Source organism: Odontesthes bonariensis, chromosome 7, assembly GCF_027942865.1.
Source record: "Odontesthes bonariensis isolate fOdoBon6 chromosome 7, fOdoBon6.hap1, whole genome shotgun sequence".
Classification (NCBI taxonomy): domain Eukaryota; kingdom Metazoa; phylum Chordata; class Actinopteri; order Atheriniformes; family Atherinopsidae; genus Odontesthes; species Odontesthes bonariensis.
In genome coordinates, this window is record NC_134512.1 from 32,002,588 (window position 1) to 32,026,125 (window position 23,538).

A 23,538-nucleotide genomic window follows, 5' to 3' on the forward strand; every position below is an offset into this window, starting at 1 on the left:
CTAGCCGCAGTGAGCAACGCACTTCCGGTTATTTTCACAAAATAAAATACCCGTTGCCTTTTATCATAGGGAAAGCCATTACGATACAATTGGTGCTTTTGTTTTGAAAACAGGAAGTGAACCTACCCTCGTTGTAGCTAGCTTGAAACTGCCGTTTTGACAGGAAATGACGATCGGCGACGTCACGGTACGTTGCATCTTGGGTAGTTTGAGTATGAGTAATAACAGAGAGTCTCTATCACAGCCCTTTTACAGACAGCCGTTCCACTTCCTATACGCCCCATTATAAAAAATTTGGCTGCAGTTCAGTTGATTTTCTCTGGGGGCGCTGGCGAGCGAGTGCAGAATGACCATTTTCCATAGGGCTGGCGCTAATAACTCAAAAAATGTCCCCGCTAGCGGCTGAAACCTGAAAATAATACTGTGATTTCTGACAGAGGGATGTGGATTTATATCGAAAGTCCAATAACCTGGGAGTTATAGCTTACTGTTTTCTTACAGGTCTGGCATTTGCGAGTCAGTATCCGCTAGCATTTAGCTAACGGAATCTGAAGAACGCACGGCTGATTACGACCGGCTGCTTTACGGCACTCGTCCACTGTGCCAGAGTGCTAACCTGGTGCCGCTAACAACAACCAAAGCTAAACCAGAGGCTAGTCAGAGAGTATGTAAAAGGGCTGTGCTGAAATCTGTAACTATTTGAGCTAACACCTCTCTGCTAGCTCAGCGCTAGGACAGACCATGCCGTAAAGTGATGCCACATGCGTGACGTCACTCGGGATGCAATACTGACAATAAATGTGTATTTTAAACAAATCTAGTGAGTCTAAAAAATCAAACCAAGTGCCGTTTGAAAGGATAATTTATCCTGCCTTTAGGAAAATTAAAATGAAAAAATGTAAAAAATTCTATCAAAAGCAATGGCTGCATCTAAGGTGGATTTCATAGTCAGATTTCATAGCCAGTTTTCCCTCTCCTCATAATAGAGACCAGAGAGTCTCTATTATGAGGAGAGGGAAAACTGGCGGCTATTTCCGGGTGGTACTGCACTCTAGGGGCGCCAACGAAGCAGTGCAGAGCACGCCGAACTCTATGGTGGTACTATGAAATCCACCTTAGATCCAGCCATTGCTTTGGATATAATTTTTTATATTTTTTCATTTTAATTTTCCTAAAGGCAGGATAAATTATCCTTTCAAACGGCACTTGGTTTGATTTTTTAGACTCACTAGATTTGTTTAAAATACACATTTATTGTCAGTATTGCATCCCGAGTGACGTCACGCATGTGGCATCACTTTACGGCATGGTCAGTCCTAGCGCTGAGCTAGCAGAGAGGTGTTAGCTCAAATAGTTACAGATTTCAGCACAGCCCTTTTACATACTCTCTGACTAGCCTCTGGTTTAGCTTTGGTTGTTGTTAGCGGCACCAGGTTAGCACTCTGGCACAGTGGACGAGTGCCGTAAAGCAGCCGGTCGTAATCTGCCGTGCGTTCTTCAGATTCCGTTAGCTAGATGCTAGCGGATACTGACTCGCAAATGCCAGACCTGTAAGAAAACAGAAAGCTATAACTCCCAGGTTATTGTACTTTCGATATAAATCCACATCCCTCTGTCAGAAATCACAGTATTATTTTCAGGTTTCAGCCGCTGGCGGGGACATTTTTTGAGTTATTAGCGCCAGCCCTACGGAAAATGGTAATTCTGCACTCGCTCGCCAGCGCCCCCAGAGAAAATCAACTGAACTGCGGCCAAATTTTTTATAATGGGGCGAATAGGAAGTGGAACGGCTGTCTGTAAAAGGGCTGTGGTAATAACCTCATGATGCATACCCAACATTTCAGCGAGTCTAGTATACATCCGGGAACTTCTCGCTTACTCAAACTCGCATGCTAACTCCAGGGCTCTCAAGTCTCACGCAATGAGCGTGAGACACACGCATTTCAACAAGTTCACACGCTCACACGCCACACATGCTATTTCTCACGCTGAGAAATGATCAACTTCGTCGCACAGAAATTATAATGGCCTATACTATGAACGAGTCAATGGCAGGTGCGCTCGTACAGCTCAGAACTGTACGATTTAGCAACCCATCGGAAAATCAGAAAATAGAATTTCTCAGCCAATCAGAAAACAGAATTTCTTGTTGCCGGGTGTGAAATAGCTTTCAGCTGCAAGCACGCGTCCATGAATGCACAGCGGACATAGCCTATTATGCTCTGAATGCGTGCAGAAGTTGTAGACGAGCTGGAGGTGGAAGAGAACCGTCAGGATCATCAGCAGGTCATATCTTCATTTATTTTAATCTTTTGTTAGTTACTATAGTTTTCCTACTCCTTGTAAAAGACCAATACCTGCCGATTAAAGTGTTCATTGGAGTAGTAGACCTAAATATTCAGCACACACCCTTTGACATGAGCAACTTAATGAAAAATGAAAAATATGTAGGAGTGTAATTAGGCTTCCGTGGTTAATTTTTTTCAAAGGTGACTGGTATGAGCAGATTCCCAATAAGGCTATCTACTAATCTACTACTATCTATCTAACTGGTATTAGTTCTGCCGCACTGAAATGCTGATGCAGAGAGGGTTTTTTCCATGGTGGGGCTCAATAAAACCAAGACCAGGAACACGTTGGCTCTGAATGGAACTCTGTCATCCATCATGACTGTGAAAATGGTTGACATTGAGCCACAGTGCTTTAAATGGGAGCCCCCAATATCAGTCATCAAGCATCAAAATCTGCCACAAACACTTACAACAACACTCATAAAAAATTTTAGTTTGTTAAAGGCGGGGTAGGGGATCTTTTTCTGGAACATTTTTTTTACATATTGCTTGAAATACTCCACACCCTCATTGCAACCAATTAATTAAAAGTTTTGACACAAATATGAAAAGTTTTAGTGGCCTCTAGAACGTACAATCTAGGAAAAACAGTATCCAATCATTGTGAACGGACCGTTCACAATGATTGGATACTGATGCCGTCTATCAAACTGCAATCTGCTCCTCCCTCCCCCTCCTTCCCCCTGTGCACGTACCCTGCTCCGTGAACGAAGCTTGGCAGGAAGCTAAACTAGAGCCAGCTTGGCTAGCACCTAGCATTATTAAACGTATAGTTAGCATAAACTAAATACTAAATACTAAATACGGCAACGATCGATGCTTGCTGTCAGAACAGCGCTTGTGCACCTTCGTGCTCGTGCGCGTTCATGTACTCTAGAGGCGTGCCTTCTGGGGGAAAGTGAAGAAAAGGGTTGGGACTTTTGACCTGTGTATTTTCAAAATGCAGCTTCACTGGACTCAAAATCCAGGATCTCCTACCCTACCTTTAAGACTTTGCATACCTAAAACAATTTATTTTAAAATATAGCAGAATTTAGTGTAAAAGTGAAGATTTGTGATTTTGGTATAAATAAAACAATTGTTCTTTAGCTCCCCCCCCAAAAACGTAAGAAACCCCCCCGCGCACACGGCCCAGCCCCTGCCCTGCCCGAATCTCACTCCAAGCAAACTTGAAAACTTGAGAGCCCTGTAACTCAAAAAGTTAGTATGAGTAGTAGGAGTAGTAGGAGAAGTATGCGGTTTCGAACACAGCCCTGGAAACTAAATACTGAGGAGGGTGATTGGTGACCAGACGGGGAAAACACAGGTGAAGGAAGTGAAGCTGATGGCGGGGCAGGAGAAACACTCAGGAAAAAGGTGGCAAAACTAATATAACAAGACCTGAACCTAAAACTTAACTAAACTAAGACATGAAAAACTAAAACATGGCAAAACTAAGAACTTAAACAGAAACTTAAAACGTGGCAAAAAAACCCCACAGACATGACACTCTTGTTAGTCGTAACTCCCAGCTGATTTCAGTGCACAGAACACATGAAGCTGGAAGTCTCGACTCTCCTCCTGCCCCCTTTTTTTTGTCTCACAGCTGTATTCATTTAAGCCTAATCGTCTTTGGATAATCCTCCTCCTCCTCTTTCTTCCATTGATCCATTGATCCATTCCTGTGCCCTCGCCTCCCTCTTCCTCTGCTGACTAACGGCGGACAGAGGATATGTTCTCCCCGTCTGAATAAGTAAGGCCTTCTTTAAACAAGCCCTTTCACTCCGCTCTGCCCACACTGTCCCTGAAATACCGCTGGCCTAAATAACTCTGCGTATCCAGACCAAAACCCTCCAGTGTGGACGTCACTAATGCCCATGCTTCAGCCCGCTGTCCTGGCTGCATTTTCATTCACACAGTGGGTGCATCCTCATTTAGCCTGACAGACACTGTATGGATCACTCCTGAGTGCGTTTACTGTAGCAGCACCTGCGCTTCAGCGTGCCTGTGGTGTCCATGTTTATTTTACAGCGGTGCATGTGTGGTCTGCAGACTAATGTGCGCACTTGTGTGGATTTGAGTGCGTGTGTTCTTACCCAGAGCCCACGGTTTGTCCTCCCCTGGCCCCAGGCGACATGGGTCCTTGTATTGAGTAAAAAGTGCATGCTGCTGCTCCAGCTTGTCCTCTGGAAAAGTACAAACGCACACACGGCGTTACGCACAACATGGCAGAACAGTAGCACAATTATTTATTTTTTTATTTTTTTATTGGGAGGTAAGGCACATTGGAAAAGAAATCAATGTCACATTTACATTGAGCATTGCACACAAGTCTTACCAAGTATATTTGTCTCATTTCCAGTCAAAATATCTCATTACACTTAATATAAGACACAACTGCCTAACAAGTACCATTTCAGCCAGATATAGGGACTTGTTTGAAGACAATACATCTGGAATATCTTGTTGAATGTCTTGAAAACAAATTGTTTGAGTCACATATCATATGAAATAAGCTTTTTTTGACATTTGAAGAGGTTTTTAAGCTAATTTCAAGATCACTTTTATCTCAAAAGTCCTAAATATCACATCGTATTTCAAGAAATCTTGACAAGCCGATTTTCACTAGTTCCATTGGCAGATTTCTTTGCTCATTGTATTTGTTTTGTTTTTTTTAACTTATTTATGGAGGGGCATTTTTTCCAGTGTATCACCACTGTCAGTTTGAGCAAACATATTGATACAGTCAAAATGATGTGCATCTTGATGAGTTAAAAAAAAAAAAGCATACACTCTACCTCCTCTAGTGTTTTTGTTTTTTTTCCACAACAATTCCAGAACAATACACAATTGTGGGGGGGCTACTTAACTAACAGTTAAGGACATCTATATATAGCAATTGAATAAGTGTAATATGTACATGTGTGTGTAAGCTGCTCGGTATAAATAAAAAGGAGGACAAAAGACAGAAAAGGAAAAAGAGAGGAAAGAGAAGGAGAGAGTGAGTGGGGGTCCATCAATCAGGGGGCAGAGATTGAAGAGAATGAAAAAAAGTTAAAAAAGGATGCCAGAGTTCAGTAGCACAATTCTGATTCCTCGCTTTGGGAATGCCACTTCATCTCCAGAAGGCGTCGGCGGATCAGGGCGTCTCCTTTCATGAGGCCTTGCTGTCTGAAGGAGTCTTACTCATCTTTATTTAACACAGCGGGACTAAAGTAGCTCCGTCATGAATAAGCAACATGTTTCCATCGTCAACATGAATCATTCGAACATATTTAAAAACAGATAAGACTGAGCCCTGCTCTGCTCTCGGTTTGACGTCAGAAGGCGCCCCGATCTCGCCTTTTATCAGCATGGCATCAGGAGACACCTGCAACCGTTTTAACAGGAACACACGAGTTCAGCGCTGCACAGTCAACGCAGCGGCAGCCACGTGATCAGACCTCCACCTCTGAGGATGACTGCGGAACTGTTGCTTGTTTTTAAATTAATTTAAATTATTAGGGACCGAGCAGTGAAACTGCAAGGACCCTATTATATCTGTAAGGTTTATTAATCTTTCTGATTCTTTGCAAAAGGTGCTCGAAAACTCTTGAAATTTTGCGAGCGCCACCTGCCAGTCGACAACATGAAAGAATCTAAACTTTATATTTTTGGGAGTCGCTCACTGACTTTGTAGCGCCCCCTACGATGCTTAAAAATGGTCCCCGCATTGGGGTTAGTTTTGCGTGGGACGACAAAATTTGGTGCACTCATTCATCATGCCCAGACGCACAAAAAAGTCTCATGCCGCCATGGTCCCACGTCCACAGGAAGGCGGCCATTTTGGATGGAAAGTGCGTTTTCGTGACATTTTTGACCGATTCCACGCCTTGTATATGATCGAACTCGTCCTACAGATTTCATGCTACAGACTTCAAACTTGGCCAGGTTACTCTTAAGAAGAGTAGGGGAAAAAATTCATGGAGAAACTTTTTCAAAACTTAAAGGGCGTGGGCGTGGCGACGCCTCAAAGTTTGATGACTCGCCATCACTCGCCACAAAAAATTAACTCGTTTATAACTCCCACATACATTATCCAATCTGTCCCAAACTTCATACGGTGATAGCTGGACCCAGCCTGAACACGCACATATTATCATAGTGACATCCACCTTGGTGGTTGGTAACGTCTTTTTTTTTCCACACCTCGCATTTGATCGAACTCCTCCAGATTTAATGGTAACAGCCCCAACGCGCGCACATCTTGGTCCTGCTCAAGGCTGCTTGCAGCTTTCTAGTTTAATTTGTTTCTATTTATATTCTTTTATGTATTTTTTAATGCTTCTTCCACTCCCTGCTGCAATGCTTTTATTTTATGTGTAGCACTTTGAATTGTTTTTGTACATGAAATGTGTTATACAAATAAATTTGATTTGATTTGATTTGATTTGAATGAGCTGCTCCAGCTGCAAATGCAGACAGCTGTGATGAGATAAGCTTCCAGATAAGTTGCACGAACACTGAAGACTTTAGCAGACGAGGCGCGGCCACACATCGCAACCAACACATTTGGATTATCAATAAAAGGGCTTTGGAATATAAAAAGATCAGTTGGTATCGCTTGTGACCTGTTGCGTTGGAGTATGGGGCGCCAAATGTAAACATTTCGTTAACATATTTAGCATATTTTCCTCTAATTTAAGCTAAAAAAATGACCCAACAAAGCTCTAAACAACATGTTTAGAGCTCAAATTTAGATTCATATACAATATTCATATTTGAATGTATTACATTTAACATTTAAATGCACACTACTATATTTACTAGTATGTTTGCAATGTTATTTCAGGGTAATTTTCATCTTAAACGTAAGGAAAAGGTGCTAAATATAAGGAAATTAAGATAAATATTCAAATTGTGTAAGCTATGACTTCTTAACTAAAGTAATCCCAGTCACTCTCTTTAAGACAAATAACTAAACACGTCCTTATGTTCATGACACAGTCGTGGAGACACCAACACGTTGAGGGTCCCTGGAGTCAAACAGTTTTAATAGGGAACAGACTCTTTTTCGTGAATGTGATTATGTTTTCTTTTCTTTTTCTGGCTTGAAGGATGGAAAAAGAAACCAAAATCAAGCCAAATCAAGTTAAAAGGGAAAAAAAAGCCTCATATTTCATTTTCAGTTTGTTAACCAAAACATACACTGACTGCGTCTGTTTAATAAAGGTTCAAATCAATAAATTTCACGCCCAACTCTGCTGGACACGAGTTTTTGTAGATCAGTTATAACTGCCCGGTCGCATTTTTCTCCCTTCTTCGATGAATTAAAGGAGCACTCTGGAGGTTGTTGGATTGTAAAAATCCAGAAAAGAATATTTCTACACTGCACTTGACCTCAAAGCATTCATTATTAATGTAAAGTTCATTAATATCTTATTAGTTTGCACCGTGCACCTGTCCTCTGTCGGTATGAGAGCAGGATCGTGCTTCGTGTTGGCGGGAACACGGATTTAACCTTAACCGCCACATACCTGATGAGCAGTTGTCAAAGTTGAGGTCTCCCAGGATGACGTCGAAGGCCACCAGGTCTTCCAGCACCTTCTCCCCCTCGGGAGGTTGGGACGAGGATTGGCGAAACTCAGCCCCCCACTGGAGCAAGAGGTCGAGCTGCTCACAGCGGACCGCCGCATCACCTGGACAGAGACGCACAAAGATCCCGTTTATTTCTTCAATCTTTCACTCGACAATCAGACTGTAAAGTTACGCGTGACATTACAAACGCCAAAGAGTCTGGTCTGAAGCCGCTTTGCTTTGCTTTGGGTTCGCATCTGCCCGCCGCTGCCCGTAAATCTGATAAATATGCGGTTTAGTTATGCGGAGAAAGGAGGAGGTGAGCAGAGGGAGGCAGCGGGCGAGAGCATGCGAGAGAACAGATGAATAGTGGAGAGTGTGAGAAACAAAGAGGTGTCAAGATATTGGAGGGTGAGTAGGTGGCTTTGGCTTTGATTGCTCGCGGCTGCAGCTCGAGTACGTGTGAATCTGTGTGTGTGTGTTTTACTGGGTCCCTCAGAAATGGATGAAACTGAGGGATGTGGGTGTGTTTGTTTTAAATGTGCCTGCGTACGGGTGTGAAAAGTTAAGTTTGGGGAAAAATTTGTGTTTAAAAATCAGAATTTGTGCACAAAATTCTTGTTTTCAAAAAAATGTCAAAGCAGTTTAAAGTTATTAAACTCAACTCAAACCATTTGGATCTATTAGAGATCACACTGTGGCTCAGAGTCAGGTAAACCTGATCAGTTAACACACGTTTTTACTTACGTTTCCAGTCTTTGGTGGTTTCGTCCCAGCTTCTCTGAGACGTGTTGCTGCCATCAAATTCAAGATGAGCGAATATTTTCATTAAAAATGTCTCACTTTTAACATTTCACATGTTTTCCCTGCTCAGTTTTAAACGAAAATAGATTAATTTACGAGATTCTTAAATATTTGTTTACATTTTACTCAGAATCCCAGCTTTCTTTTTTAATTGGGATTGTATTTATTTGATTTTATTTGCCCTTTGTTTCCTCTGAAATACACAAATCCAGTTACAGACCAACAATATATAATATGTTATATAATAATATTATCAATAATCAATATGAAATAAAAATGACATTGGGGGCTCAATGGTTTCGGGTCAGAGTTTGTGGTGTTCTGAGGATTATTCCCACGTATGTGGAGCGTATAAAGAGAAAGAGTGCAGCGCAGGACAGAATTCAGGTTGCAGATCTGGTTTCTTCTGAGCTGGCGTAATATGATGCAAGTCTTGAAATGTAAGCAGGTAGTTTTCCTAACCGTATCTTTGCTAAAAGCAGCATCGTGTGCACTTTTTCTTCCACCCTGAAAAGTCTTACGAGGCGCACCGTTGCGTGCGTGGGCTTATATTTGTTAAATAAGTATATGATAAATCAAATCAAATAAATCAATAAATCAATAAATTTCACGTCCAACTCTGCTGGACACGAGTTTTGTAGATCAGTTATAACTGCCCGGTCGCATTTTTGTCCCTTCTACTATGAATTAAAGGAGCACTCCGGAGTTTTAATACTGTATTTCTACACAGTTGGGACATGCACAGGACACAGATGTTTGGGTAACTTGATATGATTTCATTAGATTTTCTCCATTTTTGATGAATTTTAGGCTACGTGCCCAGGACAACGCTCTGAAGCATAAACGCAGATGTCCGTTGTTTTCCTCCACAATTTATCTGCGTTCTCACGAGCGTCTTGGGGTGGATATCTGTCTACCCATGGGAACAGGGAAAACGTATAAAACTCGCAGTTTGCCGATGTAGTATGCACGCCCCGGACATAGGTGGCAGTAGCAACAATACCTTTGGTATTGTTATATGAGTTATATATTAATAAATATGAGAATTGCCTGTTTTGTGGCTACTTCCTCCGCGTCAGTTGGAAGAAAGTGGCGAAGCGCGGCAGCAACAACAGTACGCCTTCAAACTTTGTTTGGACAGATGATGAGGTCCAGTTGCTCCTGAACACGACACTGAACTACAAAGCCAGGAAGGCAGTGGATAATGTGGATTGGGAGAGTGTCCAAAGTAAATATAGTGAGATATGTGAGTTGTTAATGGAGAACTACCCACTTAAAGGGGAACTCCGGGGCATTTAAAGCGCGTTTCCATTGCTAGAGGTTGTCAAATACTGATAGTAGGACACAGAGAGGTGCAAATCTGCGCTCCCTGTGTGGAGATCGCTCTGTTCGCACAGCATGTCATGCGAGGCTAATACGTGGTGGCTAAGGGGCAAGCGCTAACCCTTCCACGTAAAACAACAACTTGCACACTGCAGAAACGTCACACCACTTTATAAACCGTCCGACAATAAAGTCACAAGCCTTACCATCAAAACCAAATGCATGGTTCTCACATTACTGGCATGGGGACGTTACAAAACAACTTTATAAACAGCATGTAACTCACCGGCTGGTTGTAGGCTCGCGCATGTGAAAGCCCAAAAGAGTCGATGGACGATAATCCCATATACAAAACAATTATCTACAAGAATATTATTGGGCATGTATTGTTGTAATGTTTTAAATACTTGAACGCAGTTTTTCTAGAGAAGATAATTGTTTTGTATATGGCATTATCGTCCATCAACTCTTTTGGGCTTTCACATGCGCGAGCCTACAACCAGCCGGTGAGTTACATGCTGTTTATAAAGTTGTTTTGTAACGTCCCCATGCCAGTAATGTAAGAACCATGCATATGGTTTTGATGGTAAGGCTTGTGACTTTATTGTCGGATGGGTTATAAAGTGGTGTGACGTTTCTGCAGTGTGCAAGTTGTTGTTTTACGTGGAAGGGTTAGCGCTTGCCCCTTAGCCACCATGTATTAGCCTCGCATGACAGGGTGTCCGAACAGCGCGATCTCCACACAGGGAGCGCAGATTTGCACCTCTCTGTGTCCTACTATCAGTATTTGACAACCTCTAGCAATGGAAACGCGCTTCAAATGCCCCGGAGTTCCCCTTTAACGTGTGCAAAAAACGCACTTCTGCGTTTTGAACTGTTCCTACGACGACGAGAGGTTGGATCGTTTTCAAGATCTCCACTCTGGAGGGCGTTTGCGTTTTCTCCGTTTTGAACTCCTAAAAACGCCGTCGCCGTGTGCAAGATAGGCACATCTGTCGAAATGTTCTGCGTTTATCTGTCGTTACCGTTGTCGTGGGCACGTAGCCTTATGTGAAAAATTCAACATTATTCATATTCAGACATAGTTTTAAGAAAGGTAACAAGTTATCATTTAGTTAAGTGATGTTGGATTGTAAAAATCCAGAAAAGAATATTTCTACACTACTTCTTCAAGGAGTCAAACAGTTTTAATCGGGAACAGACTCTTTTTCGTGAATGTGATTATGTTTCTTTTCTTTTTCTGGCTTGAAGGATGGAAAAAGAAACCAAAATCAAGCCATTTTAACAGTTAAAAGGGAAAAAAAAGCCTCATATGTCATTTTCAGTTTCTTAACCAAAACAAACACCGTTTAATAAAGGTTCAAATGAATAAATTTCACATCCAACTCTGCTGGACACGAGTTTTGTAGATCAGTTATAACTGCCCGGTTGCCTTTTTCTCCCTTCTTCAGTGAATTAAAGCACAAAGCTCGCTATTGAAATGTTGTGCACAGTCATAAGAAACTGGTTCAGGAGAGGCGGTAATTTAATGTCTTTCCTGACTGGAGCCCACACTTGTTGGATTACCGCGAGTCCAACAAACACGATGCTTTCAAGCGGCGCGGAGGTGAATATTAAGGGCTTTATTTGCATAAAGCGAGAGTCGGAGAAATTGGTGAAGCATTCTGAAGTATAAAAGCTTTTGTGCACCTGAGAAGCTGTGTAGCAGAGCAAGATAAATCCCTGAAACACCAACTGCTGCTGCACACCTGAACGACACCTAAACCGAGCAGATGATGCATTATTTAATACAGTACACTGAAAAAAGTGACTTTTTGGTGAAGTAAACTCTATTAGAGTAACTGTCATAATTTCTACCTTGTATTTTTAAGATTCAGTAAGAACGAGAGCTTCTTAAGTAAAATTAAACATTTTATTAATGTAATAGATGAATTATGGGGGAAGAGTAAGTTTTACTTAGGTTTCCTCATACAATTTAAATGTTTAATAGTTGTATGTACGTAAACCTAGAAATACAACATAAACTTTACTCTGAAAGTGTATCGTTAAAATCTACTAAGTTACTTCATAACAGCAAATACTACACATATATAAAATTTACTTTAATTAGTAAAATGTAAAATGATGTTCCTGCCTATGAAAAACAAGCAGAGTTTACTTAATTTGTTTAAATAAATATAACTTAAAACTTAGATGTAATTAAATAAATGTTACTTAATATCTTCAAAACTGTTGTGTTTTATGGTAAGTAAAATTTTCTTGATACTGACAAGTGAGTGTTGATATTTAACTTGATATTGTTTCTGTAATCTGCCATTGCAGAAAAACTAAAAATCTATAAAAACTGAAGTTGTAGCTCATCAATGACATATCCCAGACCTAATAATCTCCCATAGAATATTTCACTTTGCATTGCATACATTGAAAATACAGCAGTTTTTGTGTGTGTGTTTTAACAGAAATTGGTGTTTACCTCATATACACTAGTATTTAAAGGGTTATTTTTTTTTAATAATTGAAAACTTGGTGGTTATGATCAGAACTGAAGTGGAATAAAAGATTTATGAAAAAAAGTGGAAAAAAATATTAATATATGATGTTTTTAGGTCGTTTTGAAAGGGGACAAAAATGTCCCTTTTCAGAAATTAAGGAGTTTTTTTTCTACACAATGAAAAATTGCATTGTATATGATGTGTGTTTGAAATTCGAAAAAATAGTAAAAAATGCACAACTGGACCAAATATGATGAGTATCACTATCTACAGTGTGAAATTAGAAAGTGGATTAAAGTGGACAAAAATGTCTCCTATCAGGGATTAGGGTTAAGTAAATCTTATGAGTTGTTTTTTTTAGTGTATATGATCATTTAAGGGCGGATTATAGTTCTGCGTCTATCGTCTTGACGTGTTGCTTTGCTCTGGTCGCGAACCACTTTTCATGTTATGGTTCTGCAACCATATGACTCTCGCGAGTCGCGAGAACTTCGGTGGGGGGAGTGTATATATTCCGCTGACACGCTGATCCTGGTCAAAACAACAATGGCGCATCTGCAAGATATTATGGAAATGGATATGGAGTTGCTCGACCTTGAAGAAGAAAGGATTCTGCTATTGGAGTTGGCGAAAAAACGAAGGAGGAAGCGTAGGTGGTCTGTACGCCCGTTGAACCAGACCAGGGAAGAGACTGGGGAGTTTGCTACACTTGTTAAACCCGGAAAAGCACACCGAGGACCAATCACAGCCGCTTTTGTCTGCGCACTTCTGTTGGTGCTCTGCGTGCGTCTGTCGCGTAGTCAGGATTTTTCTGAGGTGCACGAGAACACGCGCAGAGCCTCTGCGTTGGGGAGTGGTCAAGATTTTGACGCTCGCAGAGGCTCTGCGTCCGAGCATCAGAGGCTTTGCGTCTGAAGCATAAATCAGGCTTTAGGCTGTCAGTTTCTCTGCATCTTCAGCCTTAAACATTCCTCATATACACATCCCTCTTTTCAGAAAGGAACCAGGTCTCTGCTCTCCTCCCCCTTTATTCCTCCCAGCCTCAGCCCCTTCACCTCCAAGGGCTTCTTCTTTGATGTATCTTTAGAAACAGCCCTGGCACGGCTATATTTAGACCTGCAAGAAGCGTAGGAGAAGCCCAGAATAGCAGGCGGAGGGGAGGGACGTGTCTCTGTTAAAAAATGAGGGTGGCATCGACCGGAGGCTTTAAATAGGGCTGTGACGCCTTAAACAGCTTGAGGCAGTCACCATGGGAACAGCAGGAGGAGGTATGCACAGGTTCTGATGTGCTCATTTATCTAAGTGTCCGCGGACACGGAGGCGCACACAAATAGAGCCGATCACACGCAGGGCCGAGATGATTTTTCCATCCTCAGACCTGACGAGTGAGGAGCGGCGTCACAGAAACCTTAGAAACACACGATCGTGTGCAGATGTGCTAGAAACAACCCGGGACAAAGTCACACAGCAAGTAACTGTACCTTCTATGGCGTGGAGGTGCGTGCACGTGAGGTATCCCACAACTCTTTGCTCCTGGTGCGAGGTGCCCACGAGAACCTGCAGGAGAAAAACATGGATGATGTCACTGCGCTGCAACATAAAAGGCCGATTTACCAAGAGTGGTTGGATAAAGCATGTAAAACACTGTGAAACACTTCTAATTACAGCTGTAACTCACTGTAATTACAGCCCTTAAGGTGTGTGATGCAATACGAATATTCACAAAGATCAAAAAATAATAAAAACACAAAATGAGATGATAGAAATTAGGGCCAATCAAACCAGATAAATGAGACAGCGACAGTAGTGGGTGGCAAAGTGGAAAAGGACAGATAATAAAGAATAAAGTTTTAATATAATTCTAACCTACATATCTTTATAAAGCAGTTTATCGTCCATAATTAATCATAATTCCATATTAATTCAATTGCACAAATTTGTGATAATACCAACTGAGCAATCAGCTCAAATAGGCGACATTTCGACTTCTACAAGGTACTTTTAAGCCATTAAGTGTAGCACGAGACGGGCACCTAAAATCAGCATGTAAAGCTTGAACAAAACAGAGGAACAGACAGACTGTGAGTTTATTGTGTCTCATATGTGATTTACTGCACCGTGTATCAGCCTGCTGACTGTTACTGTTACTCTATCGGTCGGGTGGTGTTTGAATAATCTGGGAATTTTAAACACTCGCAGTGAGAATGTGTCTAAAAGACGGATGAGCAAGTATTTTAGTGTTAGTCTGAGCTGAGTGTGCGCTAGTGTGAGCTCTCAGGCTGTTTACTGTGTGCTCTCTCATACAGTTATCATGTACTCAGTGTCAGGTTAACTTAACTTGATTTATATTCACAACTCTAACAGAGAGTGCGGCCAACAAAACCTTACTATGACAAAGGAACAAGAACAAGAGCAAGAAATACTGTGAGGCAAACCAAGGAGTTGTAACGGCGAGGATCTGACAATGACCATGAGGAACCAGAGAGCTTAAATACTTTAAAATAAGACATGAGAAAAAAAGAATAAAAACCCCAGAAAAAAACAGAAAAACCAAGATCAAATCCAAACAAAGTCGACCAAAGTCCAGAGACCCGAACATCGAGGTTATTGAGCGTCACCTTTCTCTGAATAAAAGTGTAAATCCATGGCTGGAAAAGGGGGTTTTTGAACTGTATTATCACAACCAGTTAGGTTTGGGCAACGATTAAAATGTTTAATCTAATTAATCACATGATTTCCCTGATTAATCATGATTAATCGCATTTGTACGCAAAATCCCCAAATGAATTCAAAAGTAGTGTATAGCTTTTAGGATTTAGTTTTATTTTAAATGTGCTGCCATATGAATGAAAGTGCCATAACATTTGTTGTGCAAACACACTTTTAACATCAGCATCTTTCTGTAGTTTTTATGTAGAAGCCTCGCTCCACTGTCTGTTTCCTTGAATGACTTGCTGCTATCAGTTGTGTGTTTTGCCTTTAAGTGATATTTTAGACTGGAACTACTACGCTGAGAAGACAATTCAACTTGGCAGTGTTTACAGATGACTTTGGTTCTGTCGACTCCGCCGTCTGGAAGAACGGCAGCAACAAACTTTTACAAAATAAAATAAATAATAAAACAGGCGGTTTGTGGCGTAGTGGGTTGAGCAGGCGCCCCATGTACAAGAGGCTACAGTCCTCGCTGCAGCTGGCCCCGGTTTGAGTCCCGCATCGGACGGCCCTGTGCCTCGTGTCGTTCCCCCTCTCTCTGCCCCCTGCTTCCTGTCTCTCTGAACTTTCCATTAAAGGCAAAAAAAAAAAATTAAGAATGCATCGTTAGCTAGAAAAGTCAGACCTCACAATCGCTTGGCGCTATTTTCTCTCTCCCTTCGTATCACTGCCTGCTGTGGAAACTGTGCAGACCGAAGTGCAGACCGAGCCGTAAACACCGTAACAGGTGCGGCTATCGCTAGGGGGCTAAACTCAGTGATACGAAGGGAGAGAAAATAGGGCCAAGCGATTGTGAGGTCTGACTTTTTCCTGGAGAACGATTTTGTGATGCAAATGTATTACTCTTTTGAACGCATATTGTTTTTAAAAACAAAACGCTTTATTTTCGCGACCCCAGACAACTAGCCGGACTACCTTTGTCAACGCCAAAACGAAGCTGGAACTCGGCTCACAGGACGCAGCAGGGGGTAAGAAGATGTTCATAAATGATATTGATAATATCGGATAACACACAGCTTCATGTCAAAAGAGGCGAACTATCCCTTTAATGTCTCCTTCAGCTCCCAGGGCTGTTTTACACCAAGCCAACATCATCAACAAGCGGCTGTGTCTCTTCATCTCAGCAGAGTTGGGGGGGGGGGTCAACCTCTGACTGCCGACTCAAACGCACAACGTATGCGCACACAAGTGGAGAATGAAGCAGGAGTCTGAATCACACATAGTTCTAGCTCAGTAATAGACTGTTTACATATGTTTGGTCACAAATTTAGCATTTGGATTTAAACTAACACATCACACGGGTTGTTACGTACATGTTTGCTTTTATTAAACTCTGAATAACACACTCAAAGCCACACTGATGCACCACAGAGTTCAGAGACACAGAACAGCCTCAGCACACTGGTGTATTTACAGAATAACTCTCTATCTGATTAATATCTGCAGTTTCTGTGACAGTTTCTTGGCTATGACCAAACTTTCTCTGTCCCACCTGGAAAAGCATTAAACAACGTGACCAAATCAGACTTAGAAAAACACAAAGTCAAACAATGTGCAACTATTAAACAATTAGCTGACCTCATTACAGCAATCAAGTGAGTATGAATGTGAAATAACAGGAAAATAACTTGTAATACGGACTCCTCCTCTGACACAAGGAAGATCTAATAATCAGAGATATCATCCCCGATTTACCTTTTGTTGCTGACCTTTATGAAGAATTTACTGTCATAAACTGTGTTACTTTCAGGTGCTGGAACTAATCTGGAGAAACAGCTCTCCCTTTTCACCCCCCAAAGAACCACCTGTGAGACCAGAACAAGCAAATCCACTGAGCTAAAATTAGATCACAGCCCAAACTTTACTGCTTTAATTGAGGAGCACCTGCTTAATCCTTTCCTCAGTATTTCATAGTTCCACTTTGAGGGGAAAAGGAAAAGCACGGGTCATTGGAGAATGCTTTAAAAGCAACCTTTCTGGCCGGTAATCTCTCCAAGAGGTCTGGAAACTGTCTGGATGCAGCTTTCTGCAGGCACTCAGCCTCTCTTTGGAAGCATGTTGGCATCAGGATGCTCATCCTCTTGCTGTGTTTAGAAAGCTCTCAACTCGATCTTTATGCATTCTTTACAGTTAAGCAGAAAAAGCTTCGAGTTGGTGCCAAAAAACAAACTAAACATCTAAAATATACAAGAAGAACGTAAAAATTCATAATCAAAGTCCAATTAAACTCTCTTTTAACAGTCAGGCTGCAGCCTTCACGTATTTCGAGTTTCTCAATCAGTTTGTTTGCACTGATTGTGCTCTGACAGCTGATCTAACTGCAGCTGGAACATCAGCAGCTGCGTTATTTCGCTGCAGTTCACTGATGTCACCAAAAAAAGGTTTGAGCATTGCTGGAAAGAAGCAGTTGTGCTCAGTTCCAGAGACACACAGAAAACTATGAATATCTGCGGTATAGCTTCATCAAACAGTGAATCATTCACATATAACTTTAGTGTTTAGTGTATTCCCTTGAACTGTTGTGGCTCACTGAGTTAGGATTGTTTACACATGCATCCTTAACCTTTAATACGCACATTCCCGAGCCTGAAACTGCCCTGAAGCAGCCAAGATACCGGGGGTCACACCTTTGGTTTCCAGCCCTCCTGCAAACAGTTTCGCTTCACAGTCGCTTGACATTTTTGTGGGATTTTGATGGCGTCTTTGCAGCCTCTTCAAGATGAAAACTAATGCATGTGTATGGCTGTACATGTGCAGGGCTCACACAGAGATTTGTATTCATGCCAGTGGTGTTACTTCCATCAAAAATCTTACAATTATTTTTCTGTTTGTTTATTTGTTTTAGTTTTTTTGGGTTTTTTTAATGCTAGTTTTAAAAGGTAGCACTCTGAGGTCATTAAGTTGATGTAAAGTGCTTTATGAATAAAATATATTATTATTATTATTATCATTTACCAACAGCTTGTATGCAAAGTCAACATTTATCACTGTGGCTAATTACAGCTTTTATCATTTAACCATCTTCTGGATCTCTTACACTGAGCACACCTGATCTTATTAATACTTCACCAGGAGGAAAACTTATAATACTTATAATAAATATTCAAATGGTCTATTAAGACTTATTACCACTATATCAACCTTAATATTTCCTCTTAGATGAAAGTTTTTTATCCAAGTTAAATAATAGACTTTAAAATACTCCCTTTAAATCTATAGACCACCAAACGGCTTTGTACTTAGTATAGTAAAGATTTGTTATCATTCATTGTCAACCGTTCTGTTATTAGCTACATTTTTAAATGCCTCCTCTTAGAGGAAAGTTTATCCATGTTTGTTAGCCTGTTAGTTTACTCAAATTACCTGTTATAGTTATACCAATCTTACTGTTAGCTAAAATTACCTGATTGATGTTCTGTATCTGTATTTCTGTGTTTGATTTTTTGATGTTTTTATGTCTGTATTTCTGTACCTGATTGTTGTTTCTGTGTTGTAAAGCACTTTGGATCGCCTTGTTGCTGAAAAGTGCTATATAAATAAAAAGGCCTTTTCTTGCACAAAAATAGTGCTGATCACTATTTGATCAGCACCCGCCCTCAAACAACAGCATCCTGGACAATGTGTGCAGCGTTATGAATGGTCTCCCATGGTCCCGGGGGGCATGAAACATTTTCATCAGCAGGAAACATCCACACAAAAAAGGCCTCTGCACCATCACCAACATCTTTGTGAGTTTCTTTAACAACTCTAAACCTAAATGACTTTACAGATTTCCTTAAACGTGTTGTTGGAAACATTCAGCAGCTTGACTGAAGTGAGTTTTTCTGTATTTTTCAGCACCTCTACTTTGACTTTAAACATCTTTTAGAACGTTTTCCCGACTCTCCACTCCACACGCAGTGCACTGCGAGCAAAGCCAGGACAACAAAATATCACTGGAGATTTAATCAGACACCTCCCGCATCAGCGCTGAGGAGTCCTGAAGGATGGCGAGGCTGCGGCTGGCAGCTCTGAAGTGCCAGTGGGTGGATGCAGACTGATGGTGATGAGGAGGGATAAAGGGTTGCAGAGAAGAGGGAGATGGTGATTGTGGGGTGGGTAGCTTGAAGTGCGAAGGCGTCTGGCAGGAGTCGATCTATTACCAGACAGAATATCTCTCTGTTAGAGCCTGGAAATGGCCCTAAACAGAAGTGTCCTGCTTGGTAAACAGATCCCAAGACAGCACCAGCCCCATAATTAAAGACGGTTTGTTGCAAAGCTGTAGAATTGACCGGTTTATTTATAAAAAAAAAGTGCCGACTGAGTGTTGTAACACAGCTCTGAAAGCTCACTATCTGACAATGATTTCATTTGAATAATCACAGAAAACAGTGCTTCCAGTGTTGTCGTTTTTTTGCTTATTTACGTCGGTATTTACTGGCCGGTCTCTTTCTGTCTTGTGGAGCAGTCTGGAGACAGAAATAAAACAAAGTGCAAATATGATTCTGTTTAAAAAAAAGGTACAAAAAAATATTTTTAAACAAGTACATGGAAGAGGAAGTATATTAACGGAGGACGATGAGGGATAAATATATGAATAGAATAGGGTTAATTGTTATATTGTCATTTAATTAGTATATGGTATATATTTATTTATGGGGATAGTTTTATATATATATATATATATATATATATATATATATATATACATATATATTATTATTTACATTTATATTTACAAGGATATGTGAGTAGTATATATTTATTTTTGTGATTATATATTTATTTAGATATTTAGAAAGTGTATATATGGCATATATTTATATAGGTGTATTGTAGTTAGGATATTTACAAACTGAAGAGTAGTTAAAAAGGGCTGGGAAACTAAAAAAGTTTTGTACTTATTCCCATTCCTTTTTCGAACAATGTGTGGTGTATTGTTATGTATGTATGTATGTTAATTTTTTAAAATTTCTCTTTTTCTTTCTTTTGTATTTACAAATAGTTACATACATTTTCTTTTTTATACATGTTCGAAAATAAAAATAAATAAATCAATCAATCAATCAATGTTGTCAACGCATCTGCGTGGCTGTGCCCCCAGCCCCCCAGATCTGCTCCACATCATGCATGTAAGGAGAAGACTTTTCATTTCTGTTGGGTGTTAAAGAGGGAATATATCTGCAGGTCCATCGTACATGTGCCATGGGTGGATCCAGAGCCAGGACCAGAGGGGCCCTGGCCCCAACTTATATCCGATTGGCCCCTGATATGCCCTCGTCTCATCACTGCATGACTTGAATCTTTATAAAGGAGTAAGAGATTCAAACAGTGGGTGGTTTAAACATTTCTTACAACTATAGTGATGCTGTGTTTACATCATGTGGGAAATAAGACTTTAATCTACTCGGATGTTGATAAAAAGGTAATTATGAGTGAAAAATCATCCAATGTCCAGATAAAACATAAATGCAACAATTCCCAATGCACTGAAAGGCAGCATGATGACGGGTCTGATGATCACTTGTTGGATATTCAGAGTTAGAATATATTTAAAGGTGGATCTTGGTTGGAATGTAAAACTGCAAAAAAAACAACAACAAATGGCTGATTAAATGTCTGAAAAAAAAAACTGAAAAAAATAATCGTGTATGAACGTTGGACAAATTACTTGGCCCCTTTTTCTTAAATGTGGCCCCAGGCTTGGAAAAATCCCAGCTCCGCCCCTGCAACCTTGGTTTAAATGAAGAGTGGATGGAAGGAGAAAGGAAACTATGAAAAATCACAGAAGGTTTTGACACTTTGGGACTTGTTTGGCCTTCAGTCCTGTCAGTAAATACAATTTTACCATTTATTTAAAAGGAAACTCGATTCAAACTGTACTTCTACACCACCGACCTTCAGATTAGTGGAAGACCTGCTTTAAGTGAGTGCATCTTCATCTGATGATGGAAAATATACCCGATTAAAACGTGAGCTTTGTTTAAGTGTATGAAAGAAGTGTAACTCTTTGCTTTTAGTCTCATTTCATGGCTTGTCTTTATTCAAAAGCCTTCTTTTCTCACTAAACATTTTAATTTTAGTGGAAGCACATCAGCAAGTTTTCCACCAACACTGTGTTTCTAATGTCATGAGACGACTGAAGTTCAGCAGCTATTTTCTGCTGCCCTGGAGACGTGGATAAAAAAAGTTAAGTTTAGATGTCACAACTCTGTCGCTGCACAGGCAGATTTAGCTGACACCATTTCTCTGGGTAGAAATTTCATGGAGTTTGCCAAGAGTTTTAGGTTCACAGATCCAGAGGACAAGGAGCGACGTCTGGATTTATTTGGGGTTAAGTTTTGTCTTTCAGGGCCGTTTATAGCTCGGCACAGAGTGGAGCCAGGCAGAAAGTCAGACTCAGCAGAAGCTATAAAAAAAAAAAAAAAAAAAAAAAAAAAAAATCAAGACTCCTGTGCAGACTCACAGTTTTATGTCACATCTCTACCAGCAAGCTGCCAAAACTTCTGCTTTTATGGAGGTGGTCACACCTGGTGAATGTGATTAGCAGCACCTACACTCCCTCTTAATTTCCCTGGAAGCAGCTTTTTCACAAAGCACTTCTAGATTTAGACGTCGGCTGTGTTCGAAACTGCATACTACATGCTACATACTTGCAAACTGCATACTTCCGTTCTGCATACTGCATACTGATCGATCAGACAGTATGCAGAGCGTTTACCCACAATGCATTTCGCTCCTGCCCGAGCCGAAATCAGCCGGCCTGAAGCTGATTTCCCTTAAACTCTAAACTCTGTAAACTTTAGCAACATTTGAAACATTTTCAGGCGAGAAAGTAGTCGTTTAGATCCCCAACGTGTTGAAAACCTGACAAAATACCGGCTATTTACAATTTTGTTCCCACGAATTCGGCGCTACTAAAGCTAGCCGTAGTGAGCAACGCACTTCCGGTTATTTTCACAAAATAAAATACCCGTTGCCTTTTATCATAGGGAAAGCCATTACGATACAATTGGTGCTTTTGTTTTGAAAACAGGAAGTGAACCTACCCTTGTTGTTGCTAGCTTGAAACTGCCGTTTTGACAGGAAATGACGATCGGCGACGTCACGTTACGTTGCATCTTGGGTAGTTTGAGTATGAGTAGTAACCTCATGATGCATACCCAACATTTCGGCGAATCTAGAATGCGGAACTCAACTCGCTTACTAACTCAAAAAGTTAGTATGAGTAGTATGAGTAGTAGAAGATGTATGCGGTTTTGAACACAGCCGTAGTTTTGATCAGATAACTAACGACACGGTGAAATATGTCCCATGTTGTTCATCTGAGGCTGTTTAAGACCCGGTAACGACCAGATGTTTTGTTTTGTAAAGTGTAAAACCTTAGAACTGAGAGAAGTCGTGCACTGCTGCCGAAACGCTCCCAGTTTGCTGTGAAGCTATGCAGCAGGACGAACTAAACCAGTTTACATTACATTACATTACGGTCATTTTGCAGATGCTTTTATCCAAAGCGACTTACAATAAGTGTGTTCCACATCGGTAGGCAAAAGAACTTCAGGCCACAAGAAATCATAAGTGCATTTCCTTCCAAAACCAAACAGCTAAGAGCAAAACTAGTGCTAGAGTAAGTGCGGTAAGTTAGGTACCGAGACAAATGGTAAAAAAAGACAATTTAGGAAACAAATAAGGGCGTAGGAATGTCACAGACCTGCGTCTGCTGGGAACAAATTCTACCGCAAATCTTCTTTATTTTCATTTTAGCTCCTGAGACAAACAAATGTGTTTTGCTAGCAGGTGATATTTCAGACTCGATGTACTCTGCAGATTACTCAGTTCACAGTAACCTTGGACTGGTTTGTTGAGAGAACCGTCTGGCAGGGGTTTGAAGATGAACTTGCCATTCAAAAGACCCTTTTCTTTCTTTATTCTAGCTACGAGATCTATTTTATTAATCTACGAGATTTTGTTACACCTCGGGCTGGGCGATAAAACGATAACGATAGCAATCGAGGAATAACTTTTCCTCGATAGAGATATGAAACATGGTCGATACACTTTGATAGATTACATTCGTCCATCTATTGACAGACAATATGAATAAACAATGACAACGAGAGTTGTCAAAAAGTTCGTTGGTGTGGAGGTATTTTTGTTTTTTGAAGTTCGACACGAAACAGAGTAGCGTGCACTGTGGATTATGTCGAGCACATGTTCCGACAAAGACGGGGAATACCGCTAAACTGTTTCATCACCTGAAGCGGCGCCGTTTGAGCGATGCAAACTTACAAACACAGCCCGGAACAAGTGCTAATCTTCCCCCGATAACAACGCCTGGGCAG

General features: G+C 40.8%; 1 protein-coding gene across 1 annotated transcript in view; it reads right to left on the reverse strand.

The window, feature by feature from the left end:
- smpd3 (sphingomyelin phosphodiesterase 3) overlaps positions 1 to 23,538 on the reverse strand; it is a 117,835-nt gene that overhangs the window by 14,387 nt on the left and 79,910 nt on the right. Inside the window, exons 5-7 of the mRNA XM_075470571.1 lie at positions 13,987 to 14,062; positions 7,847 to 8,008; positions 4,427 to 4,516 (exon numbers count right to left, since the gene is read on the reverse strand). Of these exons, the coding sequence (XP_075326686.1) occupies positions 4,427 to 4,516; positions 7,847 to 8,008; positions 13,987 to 14,062 (328 nt within the window). The remainder of the gene's footprint in view (positions 1 to 4,426; positions 4,517 to 7,846; positions 8,009 to 13,986; positions 14,063 to 23,538) is intronic.